General features: G+C 44.6%; 1 protein-coding gene across 1 annotated transcript in view; it reads right to left on the reverse strand.

Moving 5' to 3' along the window:
• The window catches only part of gabra5 (gamma-aminobutyric acid type A receptor subunit alpha5), a 76972-nt gene that overhangs the window by 33202 nt on the left and 16431 nt on the right, over positions 1-27339 (reverse strand). The window contains exon 6 of the mRNA XM_031838150.1: positions 12307-12389. Within this exon, the coding sequence (XP_031694010.1) occupies positions 12307-12389 (83 nt within the window). The remainder of the gene's footprint in view (positions 1-12306; positions 12390-27339) is intronic.

Genomic DNA, 27339 nt, shown 5'->3' on the forward strand with positions numbered 1-27339 from the left:
GGAGGAGGAGGTGATTAACACTGTCTCTATACCAGGTAGAGGAGGAGGAGGTTAACACTGTCTCTATACCAGTTAGAGGAGGTGGTGATTAACACTGTCTCTATACCAGTTAGAGGAGGTGGTGATTAACACTGTCTCTATACCAGTTAGAGGAGGAGGTGGTGATTAACACTGTCTCTATACCAGTTAGAGGAGGTGGTGATTAACACTGTCTCTATACCAGTTAGAGGAGGTGGTGATTAACACTGTCTCTATACCAGTTAGAGGAGGAGGAGGTGATTAACACTGTCTCTATACCAGGTAGAGGAGGAGGAGGTGATTAACAATGTCTCTATACCAGGTAGAGGAGGAGGTGGTGATTAACACTGTCTCTATACCAGTTAGAGGAGGTGGTGATTAACACTGTCTCTATACCAGTTAGAGGAGGTGGTGGTGATTAACACTGTCTCTATACCAGTTAGAGGAGGAGGTGGTTAATACTGTCTCTATAACAGTTAGAGGAGGTGGTTAACACTGTCTCTATACCAGTTAGAGGAGGAGGTGATTAACACTGTCTCTATACCAGGTAGAGGAGGAGGAGGTGGTTAACACTGTCTCTATACCAGTTAGAGGAGGTGGTGATTAACACTGTCTCTATACCAGTTAGAGGAGGTGGTGATTAACACTGTCTCTATACCAGTTAGAGGAGGTGGTTAACACTGTCTCTATACCAGTTAGAGGAGGAGGAGGAGGTGGTGATTAACACTGTCTCTATACCAGTTAGAGGAGGTGGTTAACACTGTCTCTATACCAGTTAGAGGAGGAGGTGGTTAACACTGTCTCTATACCAGGTAGAGGAGGAGGTGGTGATTAACACTGTCTCTATACCAGTTAGAGGAGGAGGTGATTAACACTGTCTCTATACCAGTTAGAGGAGGAGGTGGTGATTAACACTGTCTCTATACCAGTTAGAGGAGGTGGTGATTAACACTGTCTCTATACCAGGTAGAGGAGGAGGTGGTGATTAACACTGTCTCTATACCAGTTAGAGGAGGAGGTGATTAACACTGTCTCTATACCAGGTAGAGGAGGTGGTGATTAAAACTGTCTCTATACCAGTTAGAGGAGGAGGTGGTTAACACTGTCTCTATACCAGGTAGAGGAGGAGGTGATTAACACTGTCTCTATACCAGGTAGAGGAGGAGGAGGTGATTAACACTGTCTCTATACCAGGTAGAGGAGGTGGTGATTAACACTGTCTCTATACCAGTTAGAGGAGGAGGTGGTTAACACTGTCTCTATACCAGGTAGAGGAGGAGGTGATTAACACTGTCTCTATACCAGGTAGAGGAGGAGGAGGTGATTAACACTGTCTCTATACCAGGTAGAGGAGGTGGTGATTAACACTGTCTCTATACCAGTTAGAGTAGGAGGTGGTGATTAACACTGTCTCTATACCAGTTAGAGGAGGAGGAGGTGATTAACACTGTCTCTATACCAGTTAGAGGAGGAGGAGGTGATTAACACTGTCTCTATACCAGTTAGAGGAGGAGGAGGTGATTAACACTGTCTCTATACCAGTTAGAGGAGGAGGTGGTGATTAACACTGTCTCTCTACCAGTTAGAGGAGGTGGTTAACACTGTCTCTATACCAGTTAGAGGAGGAGGTGATTAACACTGTCTCTATACCAGTTAGAGGAGGAGGAGGTGTTTAACACTGTCTCTATACCAGGTAGAGGAGGAGGAGGTGATTAACAATGTCTCTATACCAGGTAGAGGAGGAGGTGGTGATTAACACTGTCTCTATACCAGTTAGAGGAGGTGGTGATTAACACTGTCTCTATACCAGTTAGAGGAGGTGGTGGTGATTAACACTGTCTCTATACCAGTTAGAGGAGGAGGTGGTTAACACTGTCTCTATACCAGTTAGAGGAGGTGGTTAACACTGTCTCTATACCAGTTAGAGGAGGAGGTGATTAACACTGTCTCTATACCAGTTAGAGGAGGTGGTGATTAACACTGTCTCTATACCAGTTAGAGGAGGTGGTTAACACTGTCTCTATACCAGTTAGAGGAGGAGGAGGAGGTGGTGATTAACACTGTCTCTATAACAGTTAGAGGAGGTGGTTAACACTGTCTCTATACCAGTTAGAGGAGGAGGTGGTTAACACTGTCTCTATACCAGTTAGAGGAGGAGGTGGTGATTAACACTGTCTCTATACCAGTTAGAGGAGGTGGTGATTAACACTGTCTCTATACCAGGTAGAGGAGGAGGTGGTGATTAACACTGTCTCTATACCAGTTAGAGGAGGAGGTGATTAACAGTGTCTCTATACCAGTTAGAGGAGTAGGTGGTTAACACTGTCTCTATACCAGGTAGAGGAGGAGGTGATTAACACTGTCTCTATACCAGGTAGAGGAGGAGGAGGTGATTAACACTGTCTCTATACCAGGTAGAGGAGGTGGTGATTAACACTGTCTCTATACCAGTTAGAGTAGGAGGTGGTGATTAACACTGTCTCTATACCAGTTAGAGGAGGAGGAGGTGATTAACACTGTCTCTATACCAGTTAGAGGAGGAGGAGGTGATTACCACTGTCTCTATACCAGTTAGAGGAGGAGGAGGTGATTAACACTGTCTCTATACCAGTTAGAGGAGGAGGTGGTGATTAACACTGTCTCTCTACCAGTTAGAGGAGGTGGTTAACACTGTCTCTATACCAGTTAGAGGAGGAGGTGGTTAACACTGTCTCTATACCAGTTAGAGGAGGTGGTGATTAACACTGTCTCTATACCAGTTAGAGGAGGAGGTGGTTAACACTGTCTCTATACCAGTTAGAGGGGGAGGTGGTTAACACTGTCTCTATACCAGGTAGAGGAGGTGGTGATTAACACTGTCTCTATACCAGTTAGAGGAGGAGGAGGTGATTAACACTGTCTCTATACCAGTTAGAGGAGGAGGAGGTGGTTAACACTGTCTCTATACCAGTTAGAGGAGGAGGTGGTTAACACTGTCTCTATACCAGTTAGAGGAGGAGGAGGTGATTAACACTGTCTCTATACCAGGTAGAGGAGGAGGAGGTTAACACTGTCTCTATACCAGTTAGAGGAGGTGGTGATTAACACTGTCTCTATACCAGTTAGAGGAGGTGGTGATTAACACTGTCTCTATACCAGTTAGAGGAGGAGGTGGTGATTAACACTGTCTCTATACCAGTTAGAGGAGGTGGTGATTAACACTGTCTCTATACCAGTTAGAGGAGGTGGTGATTAACACTGTCTCTATACCAGTTAGAGGAGGAGGAGGTGATTAACACTGTCTCTATACCAGGTAGAGGAGGAGGAGGTGATTAACAATGTCTCTATACCAGGTAGAGGAGGAGGTGGTGATTAACACTGTCTCTATACCAGTTAGAGGAGGTGGTGATTAACACTGTCTCTATACCAGTTAGAGGAGGTGGTGGTGATTAACACTGTCTCTATACCAGTTAGAGGAGGAGGTGGTTAACACTGTCTCTATACCAGTTAGAGGAGGTGGTTAACACTGTCTCTATACCAGTTAGAGGAGGAGGTGATTAACACTGTCTCTATACCAGGTAGAGGAGGAGGAGGTGGTTAACACTGTCTCTATACCAGTTAGAGGAGGTGGTGATTAACACTGTCTCTATACCAGTTAGAGGAGGTGGTGATTAACACTGTCTCTATACCAGTTAGAGGAGGTGGTTAACACTGTCTCTATACCAGTTAGAGGAGGAGGAGGAGGTGGTGATTAACACTGTCTCTATACCAGTTAGAGGAGGTGGTTAACACTGTCTCTATACCAGTTAGAGGAGGAGGTGGTTAACACTGTCTCTATACCAGGTAGAGGAGGAGGAGGTGATTAACACTGTCTCTATACCAGTTAGAGGAGGTGGTGATTAACACTGTCTCTATACCAGTTAGAGGAGGAGGTGGTGATTAACACTGTCTCTATACCAGTTAGAGGAGGTGGTGATTAACACTGTCTCTATACCAGGTAGAGGAGGAGGTGGTGATTAACACTGTCTCTATACCAGTTAGAGGAGGAGGTGATCAACACTGTCTCTATACCAGGTAGAGGAGGTGGTGATTAACACTGTCTCTATACCAGTTAGAGGAGGAGGTGGTTAACACTGTCTCTATACCAGTTAGAGGAGGAGGTGATTAACACTGTCTCTATACCAGGTAGAGGAGGAGGTGATTAACACTGTCTCTATACCAGGTAGAGGAGGTGGTGATTAACACTGTCTCTATACCAGTTAGAGGAGGAGGTGGTGATTAACACTGTCTCTATACCAGTTAGAGGAGGAGGAGGTGATTAACACTGTCTCCATACCAGTTAGAGGAGGAGGAGGTGATTAACACTGTCTCTATACCAGTTAGAGGAGGAGGAGGTGATTAACACTGTCTCTATACCAGTTAGAGGAGGAGGTGGTGATTAACACTGTCTCTCTACCAGTTAGAGGAGGTGGTTAACACTGTCTCTATACCAGTTAGAGGAGGTGGTGATTAACACTGTCTCTATACCAGTTAGAGGAGGTGGTGATTAACACTGTCTCTATACCAGTTAGAGGAGGTGGTTAACACTGTCTCTATACCAGTTAGAGGAGGAGGAGGAGGTGGTGATTAACACTGTCTCTATACCAGTTAGAGGAGGTGGTTAACACTGTCTCTATACCAGTTAGAGGAGTAGGTGGTTAACACTGTCTCTATACCAGGTAGAGGAGGAGGTGGTGATTAACACTGTCTCTATACCAGTTAGAGGAGGAGGTGATTAACACTGTCTCTATACCAGGTAGAGGAGGAGGTGATTAACACTGTCTCTATACCAGGTAGAGGAGGTGGTGATTAACACTGTCTCTATACCAGTTAGAGGAGGAGGTGGTGATTAACACTGTCTCTATACCAGTTAGAGGAGGAGGAGGTGATTAACACTGTCTCCATACCAGTTAGAGGAGGAGGAGGTGATTAACACTGTCTCTATACCAGTTAGAGGAGGAGGAGGTGATTAACACTGTCTCTATACCAGTTAGAGGAGGAGGTGGTGATTAACACTGTCTCTCTACCAGTTAGAGGAGGTGGTTAACACTGTCTCTATACCAGTTAGAGGAGGTGGTGATTAACACTGTCTCTATACCAGTTAGAGGAGGTGGTGATTAACACTGTCTCTATACCAGTTAGAGGAGGTGGTTAACACTGTCTCTATACCAGTTAGAGGAGGAGGAGGAGGTGGTGATTAACACTGTCTCTATACCAGTTAGAGGAGGTGGTTAACACTGTCTCTATACCAGTTAGAGGAGTAGGTGGTTAACACTGTCTCTATACCAGGTAGAGGAGGAGGTGGTGATTAACACTGTCTCTATACCAGTTAGAGGAGGAGGTGATTAACACTGTCTCTATACCAGGTAGAGGAGGAGGAGGTGATTAACACTGTCTCTATACCAGTTAGAGGAGGTGGTGATTAACACTGTCTCTATACCAGTTAGAGGAGGAGGTGGTGATTAACACTGTCTCTATACCAGTTAGAGGAGGTGGTGATTAACACTGTCTCTATACCAGGTAGAGGAGGAGGTGGTGATTAACACTGTCTCTATACCAGGTAGAGGAGGTGGTGATTAACACTGTCTCTATACCAGGTAGAGGAGGAGGTGAAGACAGCTCAGAGAGACCTTCACATCATGAATGAGTGAGCTGCAGTGCTGAGTTGGGTCATGTTTATTAACCGGGTCATGTTTATTAGCTGGGTCATGTTTATTAGGTGGGTCATGTTCATTAGCTGGGTCATGTTTATTAGGTGGGTCATGTTAATTAGCTGGGTCATGTTTATTAGGTGGGTCATGTTCAATAGGTGGGCCATGCTCATTAGGTTACAGGGAATAATTAAGGGTTAATGGAGTCGGAGGCTAAGTGCCAAATGCCACTCTATTCCCTATTTAGCGAACTACCTTTGGACGGGGCACGTTGCGGGCATAGGGAATAGGGTGCCATTTAAGTCCCATGCTGAGAGACCAGATCGAGACATAATGAAGCCGAGGATCCTCTCTCTCTCTCTCTCTCTCTCTGTTGTCTCTGGCCTACAAGTGTTAATTATCTCATAAATTAAATCAATCAATTAATCACAGTAAATTACAGTTGTAGCTAGAACTGCAAAGGGATTGTGGACTGAATACCAAGTTAAAACCAGAGGACAGATCACTGCAGTAAATTAATTTATTCATTAGTCACACCACTACTTTTAGTCTGACAAATAAAGCTTACTTGGCCAAGTGCTAGTGTCACCACCGTCGTTTAAATAATCGGACCAAGGCGCAGCGTGAGTAGAGTTTCACATATTTATTACAGTGAAACTTCAAAACAACAAAGAATTAACAAAAGTGCAGTACATAGGCACTCATACAAACAATATCCCACATCACAGGTGGGAAAAGGGACACTAAGTATGATCCCCAATTAGAGGCAACAATCGTCAGCTGCCTCCAATTGGGAACCATACCCACACACCAACATAGAACTATAATAACTAGAAAAAAACCTGGTCACGCTCTGACCTATTACACCATGGAGAACCCCCAGGGCGTGACAGCTAGTCTCTTCTGACTGCCTCTAGCCAAGCGCTAGTCTCTTCTGACAGCCTCTAGCCAAGCGCTAGTCTGTTCTGACAGCCTCTAGCCAAGCGCAAGTCTCATTTGACAGCCTCTAGCCAAGCACTAGTCTCTTCTGACAGCCTCTAGCCAAGCGCTAGTCTCTTCTGACAGCCTCTAGCCACGTGCTGGTCTCTTCTGACAACCTCTAGCCAAGCGCTAGTCTCTTCTGACAGCCTCTAGCCAAGCGCTAGTCTCTTCTGACAGCCTCTAGCCACGTGCTGGTCTCTTCTGATAGTCTAGCCAAGCATCTCATCTGACAACCCTAGCTTGGCACATCTAGCCACTGGGATTTTTGCACATTCTTCAAGGCAAAACTGCTCCAGCTCCTTCAAGTTGGAAGGGTTCCGCTGGTGTACAGCAATCTTTAAGTAATACCACAGATTCTCAATTGGATTGAGGTCTGGGCATTGACAAGGCCATTTCAAGAGATTTAAATGTTTTCTGTTAAACCACTCGAGTGTTGCTTTAGCAGCATGCTTAGGGTCATTGTCCTGCTGGAAGGTGAACCTCCGTCCCAGGCTCAAATCTCTGGAAGACTGACACAGGTTTCCCTCAATAATTTCCCTGTATTTAGCACCATCTATCATTCCTTAAATTCTGACCAGTTTCCCAGTACCTGCCTATGAAAAACATCCCCACAGCATGATGCTGCCACCACCATGCTTCACTGTGGTGGCAGCATCACAGATGGTGACCTCGGGGTGATGAGAGGTGTTGGGTTTGCGCTAGATATAGCATTTTCCTTGATGGCCAAAAAGCTCAATTTTAGTCTCATCTGACCAGAGTACCTTCTTCCATATATTTGGGGAGTTGCCCACACGCCTTTTGGCGAACACCAAACGTGTTTGCTTATTTTGTTCTTTAAGGAACGACTTTCTTATGGCCACTCTTCCGTAAAGACCAGCTCTGTGGAGTGTACGGCTTAAAGTGGTCCTATGGACAGATACTCCAGTCTCCTCTGTGGAGCTTTACAGCTTTTTCAGTGTTATGTTTGATCTCTTTGCTGCCTCTCTGATTTTTGTTGCCTGGTCCGTGAGTTTTGGTGGGTGGCCCTCTCTCGACAGGTTTGTTGTGGTGCCATATTCTTTTAAAAAATTTACAGTGGATTTAATGGTGCTCCATGGGATGTTCAAAGTTTCAGATATTTTTTTATAACTCACCCTGATCTGTACTTCTCCACAACTTTGTCCCTGACCTGTTTGGAGAGCTCCTTGGTCTTCATGGTGCTGCTTGCTTGGTGGTGCCCCTTGCTTAGTGGTGTTGCAGACTCTGGGGCCTTTCAGAACAGGTGTATATATACTGAGATCATGTGACACTTAGATTTTACACAGGTTTATTTTATTTAACTAATTATGTGACTTCTGAAGGTACTTGGTTGCACCTGATCTTATTTAGGGGCTTCATAGCAAAGGGGGTGAATACATATGCACTTTTATTTATTTTTTCATTTCACTTCACCAATATAGACTATATTTGTATGTCCATTACATGAAATTCAAATAAAAATCTATTAAAATGACAGGTTGTAATGCAACAAAATAGGAAAAACACCAAGGGGGACAAATACATTTGCAAGGCACTTTAGGACTAATTGGCTTATAGAGAGCAGAGAGAATGCTTGGAGCAAGTGATTGGTTAATTTACAGTCACATGACATATCAAATGTTTTTTGTCAAATGCGCCGAATACAACAAGTGAAGACCTTACTGTGAAATGCTTACTTACAAGCCCTTTACCAACAGTGCAGTTCAAGAGTTAAGAAAATATTCATATTTAATCTGTTCACCAACAACGACGAGACAGCCTAGAAGGTCAGAGAACTGGCAGTGTGGTGCCAGGATAACAACCTCTCCCTCAATGTGAGCAAGACAAAGGAGCTGATCGTGGACTACATGAAAAGGAGGGCCGAACAGGTCCCCATTAACATCAATCAAGCTGTAGTGGAGCGGGTCGAGAGTTTCAAGTTCCTTGGCGTCCACATAACCAACAAACTATCATGGTCCAAACACACCAAGACAGTCGTGAAGAGGGCACAACAAAACCTTTTCCCCCTTTGGAGAAAAGATTTGGCATGGGTCCCCATATCCTCAAAATGTTCTACAGCTGCACCATCGAGAGCATCCTGACCAGTCACCGCCTGGTATGGCAACTGTTCAACATCTAACCATAAGGCGTTACAGAGGGTAATGTGTACGGCCCAGTACATCACTGGGGCCAAGCTTCCTGCAATCCAGTACCTATATAATAGGCGGTGTCAAAAGAGAGCCCATAAAATTGTCAGAGACTCCAATCACCCAAGTCATAGACTGTTTTCTCTGCTACCGCAGGTCAAGCGGTACCAGAGCGCCAAGTCTAGGTCCAAGAGGCTCCTTAACAGCTTCTACCCCCAAGCCATAAGACTGCTGAATAATTAATCAAATGGCCGCCGGGCTATTACATCGACCCCCCTCCATTTGTTTTGTACACTGCTGTTACTTGCTGTTAATTATCTATGCATAATCACTTTATCCCAACCTACGTGTACAAATTACCTCGACTAACCTGTACCCCCGCACATTGACTCGGTTCCGGTACCCCGTGTATATAGCTTCGTTATTGTTATGTCATTTTATTGTGTTAGTTTTTATATTTTACTTCAGTTTATTTAGTTCATATTTTCTTAACTCTATTTCTTGAACTGCATTGTTGGTTAAGGGCTTGTAAGTAAGTCGGCGCATGTGAAAAATAACATTTTGATTTGAAGAACACACAGACACACAAACACATCACCACATTCACCTCCAGACCAAGCTCAACCACCATGTCTTTGTCCCAAATAGCATCCTATTCACTATTCACAGAGTAGTGCACTAAATAGGGAAAAAAGCCACTTGGGGCACAGCCCTAGTTGATGCCAGAAGGATCGGGAACTCCAAATGCACTACATGAATCTCTACATGCCACCAGTTCAACATCATCATGTCTGTTAGCTGCTTCATTCATTAGACTGCTGGCCAACAGCGTATATGACTTTCTGAAGACACGACGAGAATTGCTTGAACGAGCTCACATTTGAGACACATGAAAACCAGTGTAATTTTTTTAAATGGTTAAATAATTGAACAGTGCATCAGAGGTACTTTGCTACTGTGATTCCTGAAATGCCGAGTCTGTTGATGGAGTATTTTTTAAATCTGAAATTATACTTTTGTTACATTGTTCGCTAGCCTAGCTGGTTAGCTAGCTCTCAGTCTCATTGACCACCAAATGTTGCTAATACTAGCTAGCCACTTAAGACAACTTGCTTTAAACATCAGGACACAATTTGAGAGCACTAGTTAGCTCCAAAAGTGGTTAGAAGCTCTGACTGCATGCTGACAGTGCATTCAAAGCCATCGAGAGGCTAACTACACTACAAACATAAGTTTACCAGCTTCTCGTGAAGCAATTTCAATGGCAGTGCACCACAACATACCTGAGAGTTTCCTGATTAGCTAGTCTGTGTTTAATTTAATTCTGTGTTAAAAACACAGTTTGAGATCAATATGAGGGGATTTGGCCAGTGGTTCGTTGGGGGAAATGTTGTCCAAGGTTGTAACAGTACTACATCCCAGAGAAATAGAAGTGAATGTAAGTAACTCAATCTATGTTCCTGTAGCTGTTAGCTCCGAGGGTGTCAGCAATAATCATATGCACATAGAATTGAATTCCACTGTTTCTACTAAAACTGTCTGCCTTAGGAAGAAGCCCACTGTGGACAGCCCACTCAGTACCATTGACTCAAATGTAAATGTCCCTGACATGTCTACCTGTGATCAGCCTCTCAGAATAGCACAACACCCAGAAAATAACTTAAAATAGCCCATATTAACACGTGCTGTAGCAGTATAACAGCTAGAGGTTTCATCTACCCCACCTAAAGCCTATGCTTCCAGTTATGGACTGGCACCCACCAAGAAACTCACTGTTAGAACTGACAAATTCCCCATGGAGAGATGATGAATTGAAAGATTGCATGACTGAGAGGGATGAGGCAAAGGGAATAACAAATAAGTCTGACAACACAGGAGACCTGCAAACATACTGTAAATTGAGAAATCATGTGACTAAACTGACAACAAACGCTGAACCTTCATATTCATGTAAAACAGACCAAATAATGAAAGACAAGCGCTGTAGTTTTCTGTTCCACAAAGTAGATGTGAAAGAGGTCATTTTTTAAATATATATAAATAAGAACAAGCCACCTGGTACTGACAACCTGGATGGTAAATTACCGAGGTTGGTAGCAGAATACATTGCGTCTCCTGTTTTCCACATCTTTAATCTAAGCCTAGAAGATGGAGGGTGCCCTCAGGCCTGGAGGGTGTCAAAGGTAAATCTGCTGTCCAAAAATAGCAGAGCACCCCTTTAATGGTTCAAACAGCCGACCAAACAGAGCAGCCCTTTAATGGTTCAAACAGACAACCAATCAGAGCAGCCCTTTAATGGTTCAAACAGCCGACCAATAAGAGCACCCCTTTAATGGTTCAAACAGCCGACCAATCAGAGCAGCCCTTTAATGGTTCAAACAGCCGACCAATCAGAGCACCCCTTTAATGGTTCAAACAGCCGACCAATCAGCCTGTTACCGGTGATAAACCAACTGTTGGAAAAATTAGTGTTTGACCAAATAAAATGTTATTTTACAGAAAACATATTAACAACAGACTTTCTGCATGCTTATAGGGAAGGGAACTCAACATGCTCGGCACTGACACAAATGCCTAATGATTGGCTGAAAGAAATTGATAGTAAGAAGATTGTGGGAGCTGTTCTGTTAAACTTCCGTGCAGCTTTTGATGTCATGGATCAAAACCTATTGCTGAAAAAAATAGGTGTTATGGATTTCCAACCTCTGCCTTATCCAACCTCTTACCTATCTTTTTTCTTTTTTGAATTTTACCCCCCAATTTTGTGGTATCCAATTGTTAGTATTTACTATCTTGTCTCATCACTACAACTCCCGTACGGCTCGGGAGAGACGAAGGTCGAGAGCCATGCGTCCTCCGAAACACAACCCATCCAAGCCGCACTGCTTCTTAACACAGCACACATCCAACCCGGAAGCCAGCCGCACCAATGTGTCAGAGGAAATGTGCCGGGCACAGTGCACTCAGCATGCACTGTGCCCGGCCCGCCACAGGAGTCGCTAGTGCACGATGAGACAAGGATATCCCTACCGGCCAAACCCTCCCTAACCTGGACAACACTAGGCCAATTGTGCATCGCCCCACGGACCTCCCAGTCGCGGCCGGCTGCGACAGAGCCTGGGCTCGAACCCAGAGTCTCTGGTGGCACAGCTAGCACTGCGATGTAGTGCCTTAGACCACTGCGCCACCCGGGAGGCATGAGAGTTACTTTTCTAATAGAACACAGAGCGTTTTCTTTAATGGAAGCCTCTCTAATGCAAATTGTGTTGAATGTGGCGTACCGCAGGGAAGCCGGCTTGGAACATTATTGTTTTGTTTTTACTAATGACCTTCCACAGAACCTGACCTTCACAGCATTGGGACAGAGGTACAGACTCACAGGAGAAGCATCACGTGTGTGGTGTGTGGTGTGTGGTGTGTGCGTGTGTGTGTGTGTGTGATAATAGCAGATCCGTAATGCCAGACGTGTTTACTGAGGAGTCTTATTAACTTACAGCTTCCAAACTTAAGAGGACAGGCGTGGGCATCCATGGGGAAGTCCTCTAACTGCATGGGGCATTCTGCTGAGATGGTTAACCTGGAGAGACATCAGAGATTACAAATTATATTGTGATCGTGATTCATTACAATTATTAACCTTTCTGGCGCAGGGTTTCTGCTAGCGACCCACCACGACAACATGATGAAGTGAGGTGAAATTGCAGAGCGCCAAATTCAAAATACAGAAATAGTCATAATAAACATAACAAGTGTTATACATCGTTTAAAGATTAACTTCTTGTTTGTCAGATTTCAAAAACGCTTTACGGCGAAAGCTTATCTGAGGACAGCGTCCCGCATACAAAACCATGAAAAACATTTTCCAACCAAACAGATGCATCACGAAAGTCAGAAATAGCTATAAAATAAATCGCTTACCTTTGAAGAGCTTCATCTTTCCGCAATCCCAAAGGTCTCAGTTACACAATGAATGGTTGTTTGTTCGATAAAGTCCTTCTTTATATCCCAAAATTGTCCGTTTTTTTTGGCGCATTTGAGTCAGAAACACACGGGTTCCAACTCGCACAACATGCTGACAAAGGATCTAATAAGTTATCTGTAAACTTGGTCCAAACAATTCAAACAACATTTCTAATCCAACCTCAGGTGCCCTAAAATGTAAATAATCAATTAAATTTAAGACGGAATAAACTGTTTCCAATATCGGAGAAAACAACACGGAGAGTGCTCTCATTCACCAAAAGACTAGATTCCACCTGAATGACACTTAGAAAGAATACGACTACTCATTTTTCAACAAAAACAAACATAGAACCATTTCTAAAGACTGTTGACATCTAGTGGAAGCCATAGGAACTGCAATCTGGGTCCTAATAATTCCGCTTCTCCATAGAAAATAATTGGAAAATCCAATGACCTCAACAACAAAAAAATCCTGGATGGATTGTCCTCAGGGTTTCGCTTGCCAAATCAGGTCTGTTATACTCACAGATATTATTTTAACAGTTTCAGAAACTTCAGAGGGTTTTCTATCCAATACTACCATGCATATGCATATCCTAGCTTCCGGGCCTGAGTGACAGGCAGTTTACTTTGGGCACCTCAGTCACCCAAACTTCCGAATACTGCCCTCTAAGAAGTTCTAATTAATCAGTTGCTCAACTCCATTTCACCAATGATTCCATTACTACTATGTTACTACAAAACCAGAAGAGCAATTTATGCTTTGACATGATTAACCTAGAGACAACATCATGATTATTTTACAATACCTCATCATCATCATCGTCATCACTATTACATTTTTTATGATAACATTCATCCATTTAGATCACAATGTGTGATATTATATAGAAACAGGAACAAAATCCTGCATTATTTGCTATAACAAGAGGTCAAAACATTTACATCATGGAGACTTCTTGAGTCTTCTGTTAATAAGAATATTTAGAGATAACAAAGAGACGTTTATTGCCCGAGAAGCTTGTGCCCTTTAACACTACAAACCAAATATAGGGCTCTTTAACACTATAACGACTCCACAAGTGGTCTCCTGATGTAGTTTAAGTGTTGTTGTGGACTTACAACATCCAATATTAGTTGGTTTCTATTTTTTTTAAGTGTGATTTTGAGAGCAAAAACATGAAAACAAATGGGTTGGCGGGTTGGCGCCCCCCTTTGGGTTGTGCCGTGGCGGAGATCTTTGTGGGCTATACTCGGCCTTGTCTCAGGATGGTTGGTGGTTGAAGATATCCCTCTAGTGGTGTGGGGGCTGTGCTTTGGCAAAGTGGGAGGGGTTATATCCTTCCTGTTTGGCCCTGTCCGGGGGTGTCCTCGGATGGGGCCACAGTGTCTCCTGACCCCTCCTGTCTCGTCCTCCAGTATTTATGCTGCAGTAGTTTATGTGTCGGGGGGCTAGGGTCAGTTTGTTATATCTGGAGTACTTTTCCTGTCCTATTCGGTGTCCTGTGTGAATTTAAGTATGCCATCTCTAATTATCTCTTTCTCTCTTTCTTTCTCTCTCTCAGAGGACCTGAGCCCTAGGACCATGCCTCAGGACTACCTGACATGATGACTCCTTGCTGTCCCCAGTCCACCTGGCAGTGCTGCTGCTCCAGTTTCAACTGTTCTGCCTGTGATTATTATTATTTGACCGTGCTGTTCATTTATGAACATTTGAACATCTTGGCCATGTTCTGTTATAATCTCCACACGGCACAGCCAGAAGAGGACTGGCCACCCCTCATAGCCTGGTTCCTCTCTAGGTTTCTTCCTAGGTTTTGGCCTTTCTAGGGAGTTTTTCCTAGCCACCATGCTTATACACCTGCATTGCTTGCTGTTTGGGGATTTAGGCTGGGTTTCTGTACAGCACTTTGAGATATCAGCTGATGTATGAAGGGCTATATAAATAAATGTGATTTAATTTGATTTGAAATGGGAAAAACTGAAAACTGGAAAAAACACATTTTAGCTAAAATACAGCTCTTCTCTCATTTCTCTCTCTCCCTCTTTATCCCTGTCTATCTCTGTCATTTGCTCACTCAATAAATCAGAGGTGGATTTGAGTTGGAATGCCATGTGATCTCATGGGAACAGCATTCCAAGAGTGATGTGTTTGTCCAGCTGTATCAAAACAGCGTAACAGTATCCCATCTGAAAACTGTGATCCTAGACTGCCATCTACTGGAGATAGTTCATCATCATCATCACCTGGCTTTCCAAAAGCGGTCCAATAAGATTAGCATCAGCATTATTCAGTCTACCAGCTCCTACATCCGATGGTATATACAGGTATTTCTCTGTTCATAATGTGGTACAATCAAATACAACAATGTTCCCCAGCCCATATATGAACATTTAGTTCCAATAAATCTTCAAATGTAATCGGACATCGATCATTTGTGGTTTTAATCTAAGTTCCTTTCGTAAAACTTTGGAGTAAGAATCCCCACAGGAAATGTGCAGTAGAGGAGAGGACACACGTCTGGTAAATGAAGTATTTGCTCAGATATTGAACCGACGCATTGATTGGTTCTTTCAAACGTATTTATTTTTCCTTGGGGGGGGGGGGGGGGGTTGAGACCTCGTTGTTTTTGGATTGGAAAATTCTACCGTTGAAAACGGAAGGGAGCGGGGGCTCAGGAGGTGTGAGGCTGCGGGGGCTCAGGAGGTGTGAGGCTGCGGGGGCTCAGGAGGTGTGAGGCTGCGGGGGCTCAGGAGGTGTGAGGTTGCGGGGGCTCAGGAGGTGTGAGGCTGTGCTTGTGGGTGTTTGAGTTTGAGTGAGAAAGGCATAGAGGAGAAACAACCAGTAAAAGCACAGTGCCCTTCATTATCAATACACATCAAAACATTCTTTCCAGAATCTAGGTGTTTGCCAGACTAATAAATAAGAGCACACCTCCTCAATCTATTGTCCTACACCTCCCTCTAGTGGACTACACAGGAACTACACCTCTGGTGGTCTACACAGGAACTACACCTCCCTCTGGTGGGCTACACAGGAACTACACCTCTGGTGGTCTACACAGGAACTACACCTCCCTCTGGTGGACTACACAGGAACTACACCTCCCTCTGGTGGGCTACACAGGAACTACACCTCTGGTGGACTACACAGGAACTACACCTCCCTCTGGTGGGCTACACAGGAACTACACCTCTGGTGGTCTACACAGGAACTACACCTCCCTCTGGTGGACTACACAGGAACTACACCTCCCTCTGGTGGGCTACACAGGAACTACACCTCTGGTGGACTACACAGGAACTACACCTCCAACTGGTGGGCTACACAGGAACTACACCTCTGGTGGACTACACAGGAACTACACCTCCCTCTGGTGGACTACACAGGAACTACACCTCCCTCTGGTGGGCTACACAGGAACTACACCTCTGGTGGACTACACAGGAACTACACCTCTGGTGGGCTACACAGGAACTACACCTCTGGTGGACTACACAGGAACTACACCTCTGGTGGGCTACACAGGAACAACACCTCTCTCTGGTGGGCTACACAGGAACAACACCTCCCTCTGGTGGGCTACACAGGAACAACACCTCCCTCTGGTGGGCTACACAGGAACTACACCTCCCTCTGGTGGACTACACAGGAACTACACCTCTGGTGGGCTACACAGGAACTACACCTCTGGTGGGCTACACAGGAACAACACCTCCCTCTGGTGGACTACAGAGGAACAACACCTCCCTCTGGTGGGCTACACAGGAACTACACCTCTGGTGGACTACACAGGAACTACACCTCTGGTGGGCTACACAGGAACTACACCTCCCTCTGGTGGACTACACAGGAACTACACCTCCCTCTGGTGGACTACACAGGAACTACACCTCCCTCTGGTGGACTACACAGGAACTACACCTCCCTCTGGTGGACTACACAAGAACATAACTACTGGAAGAATGTATCTTATGATGTAAAAAGACACAGAACACTGGTAAGGCAAAACAATGGACAGGCTATTCCAAGTGATTTGAGTGGGTGCAGAGTTGCATGATACCCAACCACAGAAATATTGCTGTTTTCAGAAAATAGGCATTGTCACTCACTGATTAGTCTTTCAATAATTAAACACGTCAATGATTCCCTCTTAGGAATGTCTCTGAAGCAAAACTTAGGGCTCTATTTTAAGAAACCTAACGCAATGGGTGCTATAGGTTCAGGGATGTGTCAGAAATATTTTTGCTATTTTCACAACCAGAATTATAGGCGCAGTAGCTGGAAGTGGAGCGAAAGGGCTGGGGTTTGATGAATAAACAAGTTGGAGGTGTGTCAAGGCTTGACCCCTCACTGGCCAATCAGAACGTGCTCCATGACTAAATATGTGGTCGTTTCAAGTTGTGTATTTACGGTCTTTTATGTATTTCATTGTCATCAACTCCAATTTGATTGTTAGTCAGTTAAAGGCTAGTTTGTTAAATAGCCTGCAGAAAACAAAATAATCAAATGTAGGCCTATCCCATCTTTGCTAAACATGTTGAACATATCCACATTGTATTAATTAAAAGCATGGCTTCAATAAGGGAATATATTGTTTAACATTCACACTGCTATAGGGGCTAGGCCTACTGTAGGAGCATCTTGCGAATGCAATTCAGGAAATGGGGTGACGATGGGTGGTGATAGAACTAAAGAGAGGGATGGAAGGATGAAGAATGGAAGAGTATTCCTTTTTCCTAGCCACCGTGCTTCTACACCTGCATTGCTTGCTGTTTGGGGGTTTCTGTACAGCACTTTGAGATATCAGCTGATGTACGAAGGGCTATATAAATACATTTGATTTGATTTGATTTGATGTCTGAGCCATGTTTAATCAGAAAGTATTCAGACCTCTTGACTTTTTCCACATTTTGTACATTTACAGCAATTTTCTAAAATGGATTCAGTTAATGTGTTTCCTCGTCAATCTAAACACAATGACAAAGTAAAAACAGGTTATAGAAATGTTTGCAAATGTATATATATATATTTTTTTTTATTTATTTAAATACCTTATTTAAATAAGTATTCAGACAAGTATTTGCTATGAGACTCGAAATTGAGCTCAGGTGCATCTTGTTTCCATTGATCATCCTTGAGATGTTTTTACAACTTGATTGGAGTCCACCTGGTGGTAAATTCACCAATTCACCTGTCTATATAAGGTCCCACATTTGACAGTGCATGTCAGAGCAAAAATCAAACCATGAGGTCGAAGGAATTGTCCGGTAGATCTCTGATACAGGATTGTGTCGAGGCACAGATCTGGGGAAGGGTATCAAAACATTTCTGCAGCATTGAAGGTCCCCAAGTACACAGTGGCCACCATCACTCTTAAATGGAAATAGTTTGGAACCACCAAGACTCTTCCTAGAGCTGGCCGCCCGGGCAAACGGAGCAATCGGGGGTGAAGGGCCTTGGTGAGGAAGATGAACCTGGTGGTCATTCGGACAGAGCTCCAAAGTTCTTCTGTGGATATGGGAGAAACTTCCAGAAGAACAACCATCTCTGCAGCACTAAACCAATCTGGTCTTTATTGTAGTGGCCAGACAGAAGCCACTCTTCAGTAAAAGGCACACGACAGCCAGCTTGGAGTTTGCTAAAAGGCATCTAAAAACTCTCAGACCATGACAAACCAGACTCTCTGGTCTGATGAAACCAAGATTGAACTCTTTGGCCTGAATGCCAAGTGTCACGTCTGGAGGAAACCTGTCACCATCCCTACGGTGAACCATGGTGGTGGCAGCATCATGCTGTGGGGATGTTTTTCAGAGGCAGGGACTGGAAGACTAGTCAGGAAAGATCTTTACAGGGAAAGATGAATGGCGCAAAGTACAGAGAGATACTTGATGAAAACCTGCTCCAGAGCGCTCAGGACCTTAGACTGGGTGAAGGTTCACCTTCTAACAGGACACCGACCCTAAGCACACAGCCAATGAGGAGTGGCTTCGGGACAAGTCTTTGAATGTCCTTGAGTGGCCCAGCCAGAGACCAGATTTGAACCCGATCTAACATCTCTGGAGAGACCTGAAAATAGCTGTGCAGTAACGCTCCCCATCCAACCTGACAGAGCTTGAGAGGATCTGCAGAGAAGAATGGGAGAAACTCCCCCAATACAGGTGTGCCAAGCTTGTAGCATTATACCCAAGAAGACGCAAGGCTGTAATCACTGCCAAAGGTGCAACAACAAAGTACTGAGTAAAGGGTCTGAATACTTATGTAAATGTGATATTTCAGTTTAAAAAATAAATTCAAAAATTCAAAAAATCTATTTTTGCTTCGTCATTATGTGTTATTATTACATTATGGGTTATTGTGTGTAGATTGATGAGCAATTTTTTTTAAATGTATTCTAGAAAAAGTCTGTAACGTAACAAAATGTGGAAAAACTCAAGAGAGCTGAATAGTTTCTGGATCCACTGTACCTTTTTTAAAAACATTTTTCATTTAACCTTAATTTAACTAGGCAAGTCAGTTAAGAACACATTCTTATTTTCAATCACAGCCTAGGAATAGTGGGATAACTGCCTTGTTCAGGGGAACAGTGGGTAAACTGCCTTGTTCAGGGGAACAGTGGGTTAACTGCCTTGTTCAGGGGAACAGTGGGTTAACTGCCTTGTTCAGGGGAACAGTGGGTAAACTGCCTTGTTCAGGGGAACAGTGGGTTAACTGCCTTGTTCAGGGGAACAGTGGGTTAACTGCCTTGTTCAGGGGAACAGCGGGTTAACTGCCTGTTCAGGGGAACAGTGGGTAAACTGCCTTGTTCAGGGGAACAGTGGGTTAACTGCCTTGTTCAGGGGAACAGTGGGTAAACTGCCTTGTTCAGGGGAACAGTGGGTAAACTGCCTTGTTCAGGGGAACAGTGGGTTAACTGCCTTGTTCAGGGGAACAGTGGGTAAACTGCCTTGTTCAGGGGAACAGTGGGTTAACTGCCTTGTTCAGGGGAACAGTGGGTTAACTGCCTTGTTCAGGGGAACAGCGGGTTAACTGCCTGTTCAGGGGAACAGTGGGTTAACTGCCTGTTCAGGGGAACGGTGGGTTAACTGGTCTAGGAACAGTGGGTTAACAGCCTTGTTCAGGGGAACGGTGGGTTAACTGGTCTAGGAACAGCGGGTTAACTGCCTTGTTCAGGGGAACAGTGGGTTAACTGCCTTGTTCAGGGGAACAGTGGGTTAACTGCCTTGTTCAGGGGAACAGTGGGTTAACTTCCTTGTTCAGGGGAACAGTGGGTTAACTGCCTTGTTCAGGGGAACAGTGGGTTAACTGCCTTGTTCAGGGGAACAGTGGGTTAACTGCCTTGTTCAGGGGAACAGTGGGTTAACTGCCTTGTTCAGGGGAACAGTGGGTTAACTGCCTTGTTCAGGGGAACAGTGGGTTAACTGCCTTGTTCAGGGGAACAGTGGGTTAACTGCCTTGTTCAGGGGAACAGTGGGTTAACTGCCTTGTTCAGGGGAACAGTGGGTTAACTGCCTGTTCAGGGGCAGAACGACAGATTTGTACCTTGTCAGCTCGGGGATTAGAACTTGTAAACTTTACGGTTATTAGTTACGGTTACTAGTTACAGTTACTAGTTACGGTTACTAGTTACGGTTACTAGTTACGGTTACTAGTTACGGTTACTAGATACGGTTACTAGTTACGGTTACTAGATACGGTTACTAGTTACGGTTACTAGTTACAGTTACTAGTTACGGTTACTAGTCCAACCACTAGGCCAACCATTGTCAATAAGCAAAATTAAATTCCCTACTAATAAGGCTTTAAAATAGGGCGATTCATTCTAATCAAAAATACAACAACAACTTGTTTTGAACAGGCTATGTCTAAGTACAGCCACCATAATTGCTTCCCGTGGGCAGATGATACCAAGGCGGAATGCAGACAATGGAGGATTTTACGCACATCTAAAACTTTTCACAGGAACAAAGATCCAATATAAAAAGAGAATATCCACTCACTGCTATACTGCTGCCAAATATGTTTTATAATGGAACCATCTTACGTGTCACATCCACACTTCTCCAGAAATAGCAGATGGCTCCTAAATTGCATTATGGACGTTCGCCATCCAAGACAGGATGTAAATTATTCAAAGTTGTTTTTTTTATCAAATTAAATGAAAAACAAGATCTGTGTGTTTTTTTTTTTACCAATAATATTTTGAAATAGCTTTGGGGGTCAGAAGCAGGATATCATAAAATCCACAGAATAAAAAAAAAATGGGATTGCCTTCGTTATAGCCTTTAGATCTAGTCCGGGTAACGGTAGCCTACTGTACATGGAGGGGTTTTATAGTACATGATGGACATATGGACATGTAGCCTACTGTACATGGAGGGGTTTTATAATTCATGATGGACATATGGACATGTAGCCTACTGTACATGGAGGGGTTTTATAGTTCATGATGGACATATGGACATGTAGCCTACTGTACATGGAGGGGTTTTATAATTCATGATGGACATATGGACATGTAGCCTACTGTACATGGAGGGGTTTTATAATTCATGATGGACATATGCACATGTAGCCTACATGGAGGGGTTTTATAGTTCATGATGGACATATGGACATGTAGCCTACTGTACATGGAGGGGTTTTATAGTACATGATGGACATATGGACATGTAGCCTACTGTACATGGAGGGGTTTTAGAATTCATGATGGACATATGGACATGTAGCCTACTGTACATGGAGGGGTTTTATAATTCATGATGGACATATGGACATGTAGCCTACATGGAGGGGTTTTATAATTCATGATGGACATATGGACATATAGCCTACATGGAGGGGTTTTATAGTTCATGATGGACATATGGACATGTAGCCTACTGTACATGGAGGGGTTTTCTGGTTCATGATGGACATATGGACATGTAGCCTACTGTACATGGAGGGGTTTTATAGTTCATGATGGACATATGGACATGTAGCCTACTGTACATGGAGGGGTTTTCTGGTTCATGATGGACATATGGACATGTAGCCTACTGTACATGGAGGGGTTTTATAGTTCATGATGGACATATGGACATGTAGCCTACATGAAGGGGTTTTATAGTTCATGATGGACATATGGACATGTAGCCTACTGTACATGGAGGGGTTTTATAATTCATGATGGACATATGGACATGTAGCCTACTGTACATGGAGGGGTTTTATAATTCATGATGGACATATGGACATGTAGCCTACTGTACATGGAGGGGTTTTATAGTTCATGATGGACATATGGACATGTAGCCTACATGAAGGGGTTTTATAGTTCATGATAGACATATGGACATGTAGCCTACTGTACATGGAGGGGTTTTATAGTTCATGATGGACATATGGACATGTAGCCTACTGTACATGGAGGGGTTTTATAATTCATGATGGACATATGGACATGTAGCCTACTGTACATGGAGGGGTTTTATAGTTCATGATGGACATATGGACATGTAGCCTACTGTACATGGAGGGGTTTTATAATTCATGATGGACATATGGACATGTAGCCTACTGTACATGGAGGGGTTTTATAGTTCATGATGGACATATGGACATGTAGCCTACTGTACATGGAGGGGTTTTCTGGTTCATGATAGACATATGGACATGTAGCCTACTGTACATGGAGGGGTTTTATAGTTCATGATGGACATATGGACATGTAGCCTACTGTACATGGAGGGGTTTTATAATTCATGATGGACATATGGACATGTAGGCTACTGTACATGGAGGGGTTTTATAGTTCATGATGGACATATGGACATGTAGCCTACATGGAGGGGTTTAATAATTCATGATGGACATATGGACATGTAGCCTACATGGAGGGGTTTTAAGTATGTCCAAAACGGGACCTGACTAAAATAATGTAGACATACACAATACATAGGATACAGTATAAATTAGATGTCCACTCACTGTTCTGCTGCTCCCAAACTTGATCTTTTAATAAAGCTTTGGTGATTAAAATGTATTTCAAAGCACTATCACGAATCAAACTCTTTATTGATAGGCTTGGATCCTCGATGAACACATTGGACAGGACAACGAAACAGTCTTCATTGAAGAGAGGCAATATGTTTTTCATCAAATGTTGAAAAACATGAGTTTTCATGTTTCTAAATTCAAGGGTTCCCGGCACTAAAAGCCCCTAGGATGTGAATATAGCCACTAGGCTGTAAATAGAGCCCCTAGGCTGTGAATAGAGCCCCTAGGCTGTAAATAGAGCCACTAGGCTGTAAATAGAGCCCCTAGGCTGTGAATAGAGCCCCTAGGCTGTAAATAGAGCCCCTAGGCTGTAAATAGAGCCCCTAGGCTGTGAATAGAGCCCCTAGGCTGTGAATAGAGCCCCCAGGCTGTGAATAGAGCCCACAGGCTGTGAATAGAGCCCCTAGGCTGTGAATAGAGCCCCCAGGCTGTGAATAGAGCCCATAGGCTGTAAATAGAGCCCCTAGGCTGTGAATAGAGCCACTAGGCTGTAAATAGAGCCCTTAGGCTGTGAATAGAGCCCCTAGGCTGTGAATAGAGCCCCTAGGCTGTGAATAGAGCCCATAGGCTGTGAATAGAGCCCCTAGGCTGTGAATAGAGCCCCCAGGCTGTGAATAGAGCTCCCAGGCTGTGAATAGAGCCCCTAGGCTGTGAATAGAGCCCCCTTGGCTGTGAATAGAGCCCATAGGCTGTAAATAGAGCCCCTAGGCTGTGAATAGAGCCCCCAGGCTGTGAAAAGAGCCCCTAGGCTGTGAATAGAGCCACTAGGCTGTAAATAGAGCCCCTAGGCTGTGAATAGAGCCCCCAGACTGTGAATAGAGCCCCTAGACTGTGAATAGAGCCCATAGGCTGTAAATAGAGCCCCTAGGCTGTGAATAGATCCCCCAGGATGTGAATAGAGCCCCTAGGCCTTGAATAGAGCCCCTAGGCTGTGAATAGAGCCCCTGGGCTGTGAATAGAGCCCCCAGGGTTTGATTTGAGCCCATAGGCTGTAAATAGAGCCCCTAGGCTGTGAATAGAGCCACTAGGCTGTGAATAGAGCCCCTAGGCTGTGAATATAGCCACTAGGCTGTGAATAGAGCCCCTAGGCTGTGAATGTAGCCACTAGGCTGTGAATATAGCCACTAGGATGTGAATAGAGCCACTAGGATGTGATTAGAGCCCATAGGCTGTGAATAGAGCCACTAGGCTGTGAATAGAGCCCATAGGCTGTGAATATAGCCACTGGGCTGTGAATAGAGCCACTAGGCTGTGGCTATCCCAAAGTGATTTGATATCCCAACAGTGGGTGCAGAGCTGCGTGATAGCCAACCACAACAAAACATTGGTTAGCAGATCACTAAATTGACTGTTCCTGAATCAGCTTTGAAACACATCAAGGATTTTCTATTTCATCTCCTTTAAGGAGTGTCAATAGCATTCCTTCAGCTCTTCCACTTTCAATTATCTCATTACAAAACCAACATTCTCTGCAATTATTTTTTTTGCTGATTACATTGACAGTGTTTACCATGGCTGGGTTAGAAAGTGTTTTTTAAATGGATGTTCGTCTGAGATCAATCCGTGCCTGAGTAAGAAGAGGGGCATGTTAACAGAAGATTCTCTGGTCATTAGCAGGAAGTATATGCAGAGCCACAACACAATAGCAGGTTAGCGTTTTGTCATTCATGAATCTAGTTCTGGAGGCAGCTCTGAACCTAACCCTAACCATAAATTTAACCAAACTGCACACTAACCTTAAATTAAGACCAAAAAAGCTATTTTATTTTTTGTTTTCATTCATTTTTAAAAGTATATACAATATTTGACTTTTTTTAATTTTATTTTTTAAATCGGAATGTTTTTCAAATCTGAATCATTATATACTATACACACTATACCCTATGAACCCTCGTCTAAAGTAGTGCACTATATAGGGAATAGGGTGCCATAGCACTCTGGTCTAAAGTAGTGCACTATGTAGGGAATAGGGTGCCATAGGGCTCTGGTCTAAAGTAGTGCACTAAATAGGGAATAAGGTACCATAGGGTCCTGGTCTATAGTAGTGCACTACATAGGGAATAGGGTGCCATTGTGCCCTAACCTGCAGACCACATTGCTCCCCCTTTAACATGTTCAATCTCTCCCTAGAATGTCATGAAGTCCCCAAGTTGTTGAAATCACCATTTGTACTCCCTCTTTTGAGTTGGTAACACTCTACTGAATAACTGTTGGCCCATATCTAAGTTGGATTTTTTGGGGGGGGCAAAAGTATTGGCGTCGCTAGTCAATTAGAAGGAGCTTGTCTACTTCCAGGAAAAGTATATTTTGAGTAGGATGGACTCAGGTTTTCATTCTAGCCACAGCACTGTTAAAGCGATGTTTACATTTGTGGATTATATTGACTGGATATTGTGTATCTGTGTTCATAGACTTGACCAGCCTGTATTGGTGCAGAGACTGAAGTGTGTTGGGATGATGTGTGATCTATATAGTGGTGTTGGCTGGTCTCCACACCACTGTGATCTCTATAGTGGTGTTGGCTGGTCTCCACACCACTGTGATCTATATAAGTGGTGCTGGTCTCCACACCACTGTGATCTATATAGTGGTGTTGGCTGGTCTCCACACCACTGTGATCTATGTAGTGGTGTTGGCTGGTCTCCACACGACTGTGATCTATGTAGTGGTGTTGGCTGGTCTCCACACCACTGTGATCTATATAGTGGTGTTGGCTGGTCTCCACACCACTGTGATCTATATAGTGGTGCTGGTCAGACAGAGAGAGAGAGACACAGAGAGACACAGAGAGAGAGAGGCAGGGGGAAGAGAGACAGAGAGAGAGAAAGAGAGTGACAGAGAGTGACAGAGAGAGAGAGAGAGACATAGAGTGACAGAGTGACAGAGAGAGAGAGAGAGAGAGAGACAGAGTGTGACAGAGAGTGACAGAGAGAGAGAGAGAGAGAGTGACAGAGAGTGACAGAGAGAGAGAGAGAGAGAGAGTGACAGAGAGTGACAGAGAGAGAGAGAGTGACAGGGAGAGAGACAGAGAGTGACAGAGAGAGAGGCAGGGGGAAGAGAGAGAGAGAGAGTGACAGAGAGAGAGAGGCAGGGGGAAGAGAGAGAGAGAGAGAGTGACAGAGAGAGAGAGAGTGACAGAGAGTGACAGGGAGTGACAGGGAGTGACAGAGAGAGAGAGAGAGAGGAGGGTGACACACAGCCAGCTTGGTTCTCTCTCGGAGACCCTGTCTGTTTCCTAAATGGCACCCTATTCTGGTCAAAAGTAGTGCACTATGTAGGGAATAGGGTTCCATAGGGCTCTGGTCTAAAGTAGTGCACTATGTAGGGAATAGGGTGCCATTTGGGACTCATCCCTTTGGCCTGTTTTCCTCCACTACCGTGCCTCAGAGGAATGGGTCAAATCAAACAAAGACTTCTGCCTCTCCGCTTTCCAATTCATCTGACCCACATGCAGAGGAACCGTCCGAGGAACGGGACAGAGGAACCATCAGAGCTGAAGGGTGTGTGTCTGTGTGTGTGGGTGGGTGGGAGTGTGTCTGTGTGTGTGTGTGTGTGTGTGTGTGTGTGTGTGTGTCTGTGTGTATGTGTGTGTGTGTGTGTGTGTGGGTGGGTGGGTGGGAGTGTGTCTGTGTGTGTGTGTGTGTGTGTGTGGGTGGGAGTGTGTCTGTGTGTGTGGGTGGGTGGGTGGGAGTGTGTCTGTGTGTGTGTGTGTGTGTGTGTGTGTATGTGTGTGGGGGGGGGGGGAGTGTGTGTGTGTGTGTGTGTGTGTGTGAGTGGGAGTGTGTGTGTGTGTGTGTGTGTGTGTGAGTGGGAGTGTGTGTGTGTGTATGTGTGTGGGGGGGGGAGTGTGTGTGTGTGTGTGTGTGTGTGTGTGTGTGTGTGTGTGTGTGTGTGTGAGTGGGAGTGTGTGTGTGTGTGTGTGTGTGTGTGTGTGTGGGTGGGTGTGGGTGGGAGTGTGTCTGTGTGTGTGGGTGGGTGGGTGGGAGTGTGTCTGTGTGTGTGTGTGTGTGTGTGGGTGGGAGTGTGTCTGTGTGTGTGGGTGGGTGGGTGGGAGTGTGTCTGTGTGTGTGTGTGTGTGGGTGGGAGTGTGTCTGTGTGTGTGGGTGGGTGGGTGGGAGTGTGTCTGTGTGTGTGTGTGTGTGTGTATGTGTGTGGGGGGGGGGGGAGTGTGTGTGTGTGTGAGTGGGAGTGTGTGTGTGTGTGTGTGTGTGTGTGAGTGGGAGTGTGTGTGTGTGTGTGTGTGTGTGTGTGTGTGTGTGTGTGTGTGTGGGAGTGTGTGTGTGTGTGTGTGTGTGTGTGTGTGGGTGTGTGTGTGTGTGTGTGAGTGTGAGTGGGAGTGTGTGTGTGTGTGAGTGGGAGTGTGTGTGTGTGTGTGTGTGTGTGTGTGTGTGTGTGTGTGTGTGTGTGTGTGTGTGAGTGTGTATGTGTGTGGGGGGGGGGGGAGTGTGTGTGTGTGTGTGTGTGTGTGTGAGTGGGAGTGTGTGTGTGTGTGTGTGTGTGTGTGTGTGTGTGTGTGTGTGTG

This window comes from Oncorhynchus kisutch, linkage group LG13 (assembly GCF_002021735.2).
Source record: "Oncorhynchus kisutch isolate 150728-3 linkage group LG13, Okis_V2, whole genome shotgun sequence".
NCBI lineage: Eukaryota > Metazoa > Chordata > Actinopteri > Salmoniformes > Salmonidae > Oncorhynchus > Oncorhynchus kisutch.